Here is a 9,472-nt window from a genome sequence, read left to right as displayed (position 1 = left end):
CATCAGATCTTCATGGCAGATAGGTTTGCATGGCTGCCCGTGTGTTATCCAGAAAGCTTAGTGACCCTAAAGAAAGACGATGTGGTTTTCTGTTATCGTGAGCTTTTATTTTTAAAGATTATCGCCGGTGTCGGAAGAGATTGGAGGGTGAAAACTGACGTCACGCATCAGGAGAAAGGAATTAGCTGCTTATCAGATACACCTGTATGATATACTTAAACGTTAGCATCAATATTTTACCTCAAAATTACACTTCAGCTGCCTGTTATACAACAATTATGACCGAAGAGGCTGCTAGCTTCCGTTTCCAACAAGTATGTGCGGTAACCGCGTCCAGTCCTGCTGTTACCGGTAAGTTAAAACTACATCCTTGCATCAAATCGGCTGCCAGGTAGGCTATCAGACAAATCTAGGTGTTTCACTAGTAAAACAACTTAATTAGAGAAGAGTGTTGAGCTGGTCACAGGAGCCAACTCTGGTGTTTTTTGATGTATTCCCCACAAATTGAAAATGTCTAATGATAGTTTTACTTGCATTAAATGCACCATCTCCTGTAACGCCAGTATTTGACAAACTGCGTTTTCAAAATGGCAGAACTGTTGATACATGTATTATACAACTGTACTGTTAAAAATGTACATTCAAAATTTTACAAAAGTGCAAGGTTTAGGTCAAATATATCAGGAAATAAGTGAAAATGTAAGTTTGTTAAATACATTCATGTTATCAGTGAGTCATGTTAAATTATGTTTTGTATAAAGAAGTTGTATAGATGCCAAGTAGGCCTATATCATGCCCCACTGAAATATAGTGAGGAATGAACTGGCATCAAGTGCAACAAATATGTCATCACATATGAAGTATGATAACATTATCTACAGTTGAGGTCAGAAGTTTACGTTGATCTGAGCCAAATACATTTGAGCTCAATTTTTCACAATTCCTAAATAACAAATGTTATCACATGTGCTATATGATAACATTATGCACAGCTGAGGTCAGAAGTTTACATGCACCTTAGTCAAATACATTTGAACTCAGTTTTTTCACAATTCCTAAAACTTAATCTGAGTAAACATTCCATGTCTTAGGTCAGGTAAAATAAATATCTAAGAATGTGAAATGTCAGAATAACTCTAGAGTGACTTTGGCTTTCAAGAAGTTTACATAGACCTAGTAACCTTTCTACAAGCTTCTCACAATCCTTAAGCTATTTTGCTACAACTTTGGTAGTATTCTCGAATTTATTGTCCATTTGCATCCAAGCTTTAACTTCCTAGCTGATGTCATGAGATGCTGAAGTGCAATAGTCCCTCCTGCAGCAAAGCACCCCCACAACATGACGCTGCAACCACAGTGCTTCATGACAATGGTCAGCTATTAGTGGTCTGGAACAGTCTAATGCTGAGGTGTCTAGACTGTGGCAGGTTAGAGATGATTGGAGAATTTCTTTTACAGTTCGTCATTCCCAGACAAAAATCAGCATAAATCATTCTGACAAAACGTTGCATTAATCAAGAATAATGATCCTCAGCCCAGCACTCTTCAGTATTAACCGGGATAGCTTTTAGTGTGTTTTTCAAACCATCAAACTGCCACAGCTGTCTGTCATTGCATGGTAACCTGATGAATTACACCAGACTTGACGCAGTGTTATCCTTGTTGCCAGTTGACAGCTCGCAGTGTAGCTGCTACCCAGACACCATCATGACACTTTCACTCCAAGTGATTTGTCACAGATTGTGAAATGCTGTGACTCCAGAATAGTAGTATACCATGTCAGGAAATAATCCTGTGTGGCTCTATGTAAACATATAGCTTTCCTTTGTGTAGCCCCATGGATCACATTAAAGTGAATATGTGGTGGGTTGGGAGCAGGTTGTAAATAGTGTCTTAAAGGGTCATTTTACCCAAAACACACCTTTAAGTGACAGTATGGAACTTTTGAATTACGAAATATCTCATACTTCCTCTTACAAAAAGGTTTGCAAGCAATAGGAAGCAGAACAGCGCTGGTTAGTCAACTGAAGGAAAATGAATTGGCAACTATTTTGATCATGATGTTGATAAGTAATTTTTTAAGCAACAATGTCAAACACTTGCTGGTTCCAGCGTCTTGAATGTAAGAATTTGCTGCGTTTCTTTGACATTTACGATAGTTAAAAAAGGAGCCTTGGGTTTTGGACTGTTGGCTGGATAGAAGAGGCAACTGGAAGACGTCACCTTGAGATATTGCAGTGCTTTTTATTTGATATTTTATAGACTAAAAGATTAATAGATAATGAATAAAATTGTTAGTTGCAGCAATAATAAAAAGCACCAGATTTGATACACAGGTTTTTGGTGCTACAGCTGTACTTGGTCTGTTATGAGCAGTAACTTAGCTAGATATAGCCGATATAGCTGATATTTAGTCTGTTCATTTCAAGTTTAAGCATGAAACAGTGTCACATAATTATCACTTATGGACACAGTGACCATTGTACAGAAAATGTTATAGAGACTCACTTGAAGCGCCATTATTTATTTCCATTCAACTCCCATTTGGGTAGTGCCAAAATGTCAGTACTGTCTCAAAATAAAGCTGAAACTGTCTAGCCATGCAGATAATACCAGGGCTAAGTGGGGAAAAATGAATGAGACTTACAAGATGTAATTTTATTCATAATTTGGGTGTTTTCAGTCTGCTGGCTTTAAAATCAAAGAGAATAAAGAATAGAAAAACTAATTTATTGCGCTAAACGTGCTCAGCCAGTTGAACATTTCCCAACACACAGCTTGGTTAATTTCACACATGAACATGTATAAAGTCCAAGCACCATAGTAAAGCTTTCTCTCTTCATGTAACTGTGCCCCACTTCTGTCAGATAATTATGTATTCTATTGAGGATATACCTTTTCTTCCAATAACAGGATGTAGACTTCTACGTTTCTTTATGACAGCTAATCAGGGACTGGTGGCAAGACTAGCCAAGGGACCGAGCCTGAGATAAGACACTTACTTCCCAGCTCTGCGCTACCTGTCAATTGAACAGAAAGGATACGTGAAACTGAACCGACAGCTGAACTGAAAGTTTAAAGCATCTTCCTCCAGGCATCATTCACAGATAAAACTTTTATTTATAAAACAATTCCATAAGAATAGGGCATTCACATTCATTGGTATGCTAGCATTAAAGGCATGTAAAGTTGAGCTGAGAAAAGGTAAAGAATGTACTAGTGGTTTGCCTTTTTTATAGTACCTTAACATGTACTTTCTGCTATGGCAAACAAAGCGTTATACAAAAATATTGTCTGCATTTATTGCGAATTCCTGCCTTGTTTCTTACCTGTACAGTGTCAAGTATGTATAAGAGAATACATAAATGCTTCAAAGATAGAAAAGATTATATACACAGACAGATAAACAAAGAGAAACATTGGTGTTTGAACATTATTGCAGTTTAAATCATTCAATTAAGCAGCCAGATCTCAAAAAACACCTTCCAATGCACACACTGGAAATAACAATCTTCAGCGAAAGACAACCAAAAACCAGTAGGCTCCATTTAAACTGAAGTGGAAAAAAATGTCAAGCTGTATTGCCTCTTTTTTTTATGTTCTAACAGACCAAATCTTTAGGTAGCAGTTCAAGCCTTCACCCAAAAAAGTTACTTTGCTAAGATATACATAATCAAACCTATAAATAAATAAAAACATTAATTACATAAAACCTGTACAGATAAAAAATATTTAAAATATATAGGCAAACAGTGTACTTTAGTGCACAAAATACAGCAAAAAGGCTTGGTAGCGAAAGTGTTTTAGGGCCAAAGTCATCTCTTCTCAGGAAGTCTGACTTGACCGCCGGGGCTCTTTGGGTGGATCTCGTCTGTGAAAGCCTTCACTCAGTGCCTCCTCATTTGTAACAATATGCAATATGTTATAAGCGGTTTAGTTCTCTGAAACCAAACAAATGAAATATTTAGCAAGCCTGAACACTGGACCTCTACTGTCCAGCAAACTGTGAAACAACATGGAGCACAGTAAGGACTCAACAAACTGAACTTGATACATCTCAGTATCTTGTTGCTCCGTATGGACAGTGGACTTTTAGGACAGAGATGAATGACATTCTCCTGTTCCTCATAGAAAGGGTCTAAAACCAATTAAAAACTGCAGGCGAAACTAGGATGGAATACGTCACTCAAACAGTTTGTCGGGACGAGGCAAAGCCCAGAGAGCTGAGGAGACCGCAGGAACGCATCAGTGCTTGGCAGATTCATTGCAGTCATTATCATTGGGACAGAAATTACTTCGCTTCGCCTCTCTGAGGGGAGAAACTAGGCCTGTGAGCCAATCGGCTTCCATCAGAACAGATTTACGTCTCAACTTTTAGCGGGCAGGTGTGTGGCTTACTAAACCCACTTCCGAGTTGAGGCACAGCTTCACAGCCACCCTGGAAGAGCCTGCAGAGAGTCACAGAGGCTCAGCATCTCCAACTCTTGACTAGGGCACAATATAGTTCTGCTCTGTCCATCCAGCCCCCAACTAGGAGGTGGTGTCAGCAGGGTCCGTGGCACAGCTCTCAGTCTGGTCATAGAAACAGTCTTCATTCACTACAGAAGTCAGACTTTGGACGCTGAACTCTCTCTCCAGCAACGTGTTGAGGTCCACTACGGCTGACGGTGACGCTGCATCCGTCTGGCTGTCCAGTGACCTGCTGTTTGCCTTCATGTTCAACAGGGCTCCCTGGCTCCGCCTGAAACTGCTGGGCTTCCTCTTAACAGCATTGAAGTGTCCTCGCAGGAGTTTGTGTTGGGTCTCTGGAGTGTCCCCAACTCCCTCAGGCTGAACACAGGGAGCTGGTGCACATTGCGACACAGCGTCCTCTGACAGTTGAAGTTGGAGAAATTGAGCCTCAATGGCGCTAGTTGGAGAACTGCTGTCTCCACTGTCCCTCCTTGTTCCTCCCTCGCTAAAGCCGTCATCGTCCTCATCACTTAAAATATCAGACTCTTTCACAGCAGAGGTGGAGCGGGGTTGCGAGTTGGATCCAGGTGCCTGAGACCAGTTCTGTGAGTCAGAGGTGCAAGGTGGAGGAGCCCCAGACAAACTGTAGGTTCCACTGCTCAGGCTTCCCTCGTCTGAGTCTGGCCCCAGCTTGGGATTCCCGGCCTGGGCGGACAGATCTCCAAGTGGCTGCTTACACAACCAGGAAGCCCGGGAGGAACCTGGTAACAAATGTGGAGATGGGAGTCAGAAATGCCCCTCTTATCTGAGCACAACTCTTGCACCATAAGCCCCTCTAGCATTTTATGACCTAAAAAGTAAGATACGATCATCTCTAAAGTACACGCATACTTAGCGTTGCACTGTTGATGTTTAAAGCCGAATGACCTTAAAGGCTAAATACCAGTCAACAAGAATCCCTCCTATGTCCTATGTGGAAATGTTTTTATAGGAAACTTTCCCAGGAAAAACAGTGCCTGGTACTCCAAATGTCAAGTGTTGTTCATAGATCCTTAATTGTCAGAAATGTTCTCCTCCATGATTCTGAACACTCACCCAGCCTAGCGGAGGAGGGCAGGGTGTTGCGCAGGGGTGTCATGCGCTCCTTGCAGCCCCTCTCTAATGTGCCATCGCTCCTCATGTTCCTCCTCACGTTCTCCCTGAGGATGGAGCGGATCACCTTGATGATGTTGACCTTGCTCTCTGGCACACTGAGGAGGACACAGCAGAGGTACCATAGTAACATGAGCACACGGTATATTTAACTTGATATCCAAAGCTAAATATAGATTAAGGGGATTGGTGAGAGAGTTCCATTGTGTCCCCAGTGAAATGGATGATTTAATTAATTAGGAGTGATCCCAATTTCACAGTGTGTAATGAGAATTTACCAGTTTGGTCACAGGCTTCACTCTCACCACTGTCCCCATATAGACAGTTTATACTGTTAAATGCTAATACAACACAAGGTAGTTGTAACGTAACTTGACTTCTATTGGCGCCATGATATGAAAACAAAAGTGGCTTTATTAGATTACTGAATTACATATGAAAACATGCAACATGAACCAAAAAGGACAATGAAACATTTGCATTTTCTAGAGAATGTTTTTTTTTTTTTTTTTTTTACACAGGTATTATCATTATAGGTTTACTTTGAAATTTTGGGGAATATGAGAACTGTGTACACAGCCTGTTGAGTGGCTTTACCCTGTTTGTTAAGGTAGGCTAACCAGCTGCTGGCTGCAGCTTCATGTCAAACGGACAGATATGAGTGGTATCAACAGCAAAAACAAAAACGGCAACTCAAATGATGCTGCCACTTCATCACACCTTGGTTCTCCTTTTGTAACCTAGAACAAACTGTCCATCATCCACTAACAACTTTAAGATCTATGAAAACTGTAACATTGCTAAAGAGAAGACTGAAGGAGCAAATCAGTCAGATGATCAGACAGGTTATCAAACAGAGGTCAGCTAAATTTTTTGGAAAAAGGAAAAATACATTTGTTTTAAACATCCACCACAGTTTGTGCGATGATGATTATTAATGGCTAAACTGTTGGCTTGTTTATGACCAGCTTGACCGCCTGACTGCTTGTATTTCTTGCCCTGTTGAACTTCATTATAGCAGTTCTGTTTTCCCAGATCTCAGCAATTACATGGGTGAGGAAAGTGTTATCCAATAGAAATGGTAGCCACAACTACAAAAATAAGTCTACAGTTGTAATCAACCTTGCTTATCCTATAAAAAATGTGTAACGGGTAAAAAAAAAATGAATTTGGAATCCATGAGTGCACACCACGATAACTCATTGCTGATTCCACCTGAAAGTTTAATCTCTGACCTGCTACACAGCTGGAAGACTGTCTCTGGTCTGCCTTCCACTTCAGACCTGGAGTGAATCAGCTCCCAGATGCAGCTGCTTTCTGTGCCTGTTCCTGGGAGAGCGAAGGAAATAAAGGAGAGGCTTTTAATCACACAGTCCAAATATGGTTTATGGTTTCAGAAGGCGATAAGGAGGGAGGGTGGGAGCTGACTCGAAATGCCAGAAGATGTGCGTGCATGTGTGTGGGCAAGGAGAATAAGCTTAGGGGTGTGTGTGGGGAAATATGAAGGGGGAGAAAGAACAAAAGATTTAGTGGATGTACTTTGTGAGTGATTTAGTGTGGATAATGTGGCAGTGTGCCGGCCTCTTACCTGCAGTATTTCCCAATCTGACCTGCAGCGCAGAGAGCGGGATGAGCCAACGGAATTTAAAGGGGTCCGGATCTCCGTGAGAAAGTGCTGAACGAGGGTTTGTCTGGTCATCACAGAGAATGTCGTGCAGGGAAGAAGAAAAAAACGCTACGTTTCACACCAAGGACACTGTTTGTGGCATGTGAGAGTAAAAGAGTGCAACAGACACTACACTTACCATCTTCTTCTTCAGCTTGTTGTTTTCCCTGTAGACCAATATCACCGCTTTCTTGAACACTGGTGAGAGAGAACATATCAGCGTCTTAGTTTTGACTGCGATTGCCTCCTGGGGAAAGCGACTGAAGGAGAGCAACCCACAGAAGCATTTTAGCTGCCAGCTTGAAGCCCTAAAGCATACATCAGCGCTACAGCTACGAATATTGAAATAGTGCTACCACAGACACAATTCTGTGTGGCTGTACAGCAAATCCAATAAACTTGTGTTTGGACTGATTAAACTTTAACTGCAACCATCCATAGATGACATTTAAAAACTGATTCAGTATTAAAAATTGTCTTCCATTTGGTTGTTTATGCCCTAAGCCCCTAAGAGATAAAACAATGTGGACTTCATAGGAATAGCAGCTAACACTTTGTTGGACACTTTCAAGGGTAGGACATGTGGGAATGGAAGTCTCAGGGACTAATTTTGACCAGGGATGACCTGGATGAAGGCCTCAAGTCGAGACCCGTCAGTCTAATAATAAAGTTGTTCTATAAACTGCAAGTGTTGCTGGAGCTTTTTGACCTTTTAGACTTTCTCACTTCTCATGCACCTTGGGAGTAGGTGAAGTCGTGCCAGAAACCCTGACCCTGCTTCTTCAGGGACTCACTATCCCAGAATGCAACAGAAATGGTGGCATGTCCCCAGTGCACAGCCCCAGCATAAACCCACCATGGTGTCACCCATTGGTTTGTGGACTACCATTCTGAAGCCTTCAGTTTGGCATCATGGCCGTAGCCATCTTGGTGTTTGGAGTCTGACCATATTTGACCATATTTGACCATATTTGGATGAGAGGGTGGAGCTGGGGAGCCTACCAATCGGATCTGACTGAGAATCAGAGGACCAGTCATGGTAGGGACTTGTCAGTTACAAATTAGCTACACCCTAAAGCATACCCTGTTTTATTGTCTATTTTACTCTAACGGGGCTCCTAATTTACAGAACGAACATTATGCTGCATTGAAGAAGACTTGAAACTTCCAATTGACACCATTAACTTATTAGTAAACTGTTTACTTAGGTAATAAATCAAGTGAGAAGTAGGGTCATTTTCTCATAAGCTTATATTTTGAAACCACTAGTCGTCAACTACTGGCCATTTGAAATAATGCAGGTTTAAAGCATTTCAGCATGGCTTCACTTTTAAGACCCTGAGGCACCGTCCCCTATTTATACAGTCAATGCTGCAGACTCACCAAACACAGTCATTTCAGGGTCTTTTCTCATGCGGCCCAGTGATGGATGCGGATTCAGCCAAACCACAGAGGAATGCATGAGAAACTCTCCCATAGAGATCTCTGTGACCTTAGAGAGAGAGAGAGACAGTGGAGGGTTTATAAGAGAGTGGTGGTAGAGAGAGAAGAAAAATAAGCCAGACTTTTGGCTTTTTACTGCTGTGTGAGATACATACTAACTACTATGTGCATGAATGGAGCTCCACAGACGCTACAAAATAGTGTTTGTGCATGCAAAGAAAGCTGATTTTCAAGCAAACGTTTATCTGTTTTGTATTCAAGAGGGTTTTATATACGTTGAAAACATACAGTACCCTAGACAACATTATTTAGCATTCACTTTGAATGTTTTATGCAGTGGTTATGAACTAAATATTCCATCAATTTGTAAATGTATTCAGCCCCTTGAGGCATTGCACAGAAGACGGCGTAAACAACATAGGCCCAACAGCTCCACTCTGATGTACTCATAGTTAACTGGATTGATGTAGTTTTAATGTGATAAGTGTTGAGTATCTGTGTACTGTAGCAGGTGTCCCGTGAAAGTCTGTGCACCACCGATGTCACCAAAAGCAACTTTAAAATATATTTACTTTGCTGGGTGATTAGAAATTTGATTATGAAATTTGTTTCTACCTCTTTATCGTGGCCGGTCTGCTCAGCAACTAGCTGATCGAACACAGAGCCGTAATCCTCGTAGATCTTCTGCATCTCATTGATGTGGCTGGCCACCTTCTCCATGGCCTTCAGAGCCTCTGCAGGAGCGAAGAAGAAAACAAA

At 41.4% G+C, this 9,472-nt stretch overlaps 1 protein-coding gene across 3 annotated transcripts in view; it reads right to left on the bottom strand.

Moving 5' to 3' along the window:
• Positions 1-3,100: 3,100 nt before the first annotated feature.
• The window catches only part of tiam2a (TIAM Rac1 associated GEF 2a), a 73,519-nt gene continuing 67,147 nt past the window's right edge, over positions 3,101-9,472 (bottom strand). For all 3 annotated transcript variants that reach the window (XM_084380567.1, XM_084380568.1, XM_084380569.1), the window contains 7 exons: positions 9,329-9,447; positions 8,654-8,762; positions 7,410-7,468; positions 7,193-7,295; positions 6,840-6,933; positions 5,548-5,702; positions 3,101-5,213 (listed from right to left, as the gene is read on the bottom strand). In XM_084380567.1, the coding sequence (XP_084236693.1) occupies positions 4,531-5,213; positions 5,548-5,702; positions 6,840-6,933; positions 7,193-7,295; positions 7,410-7,468; positions 8,654-8,762; positions 9,329-9,447 (1,322 nt within the window). In that variant the 3' untranslated portion in view covers positions 3,101-4,530. The remainder of the gene's footprint in view (positions 5,214-5,547; positions 5,703-6,839; positions 6,934-7,192; positions 7,296-7,409; positions 7,469-8,653; positions 8,763-9,328; positions 9,448-9,472) is intronic.

This window comes from Pagrus pagrus (assembly GCF_965226575.1).
Source record: "Pagrus pagrus genome assembly, chromosome: 18".
In the NCBI taxonomy this organism is placed as follows: Eukaryota; Metazoa; Chordata; class Actinopteri; order Spariformes; family Sparidae; genus Pagrus; species Pagrus pagrus.
Note: the sequence above shows the minus strand (reverse complement) of the source record. Positions and strands in the feature narration are given on the sequence as shown.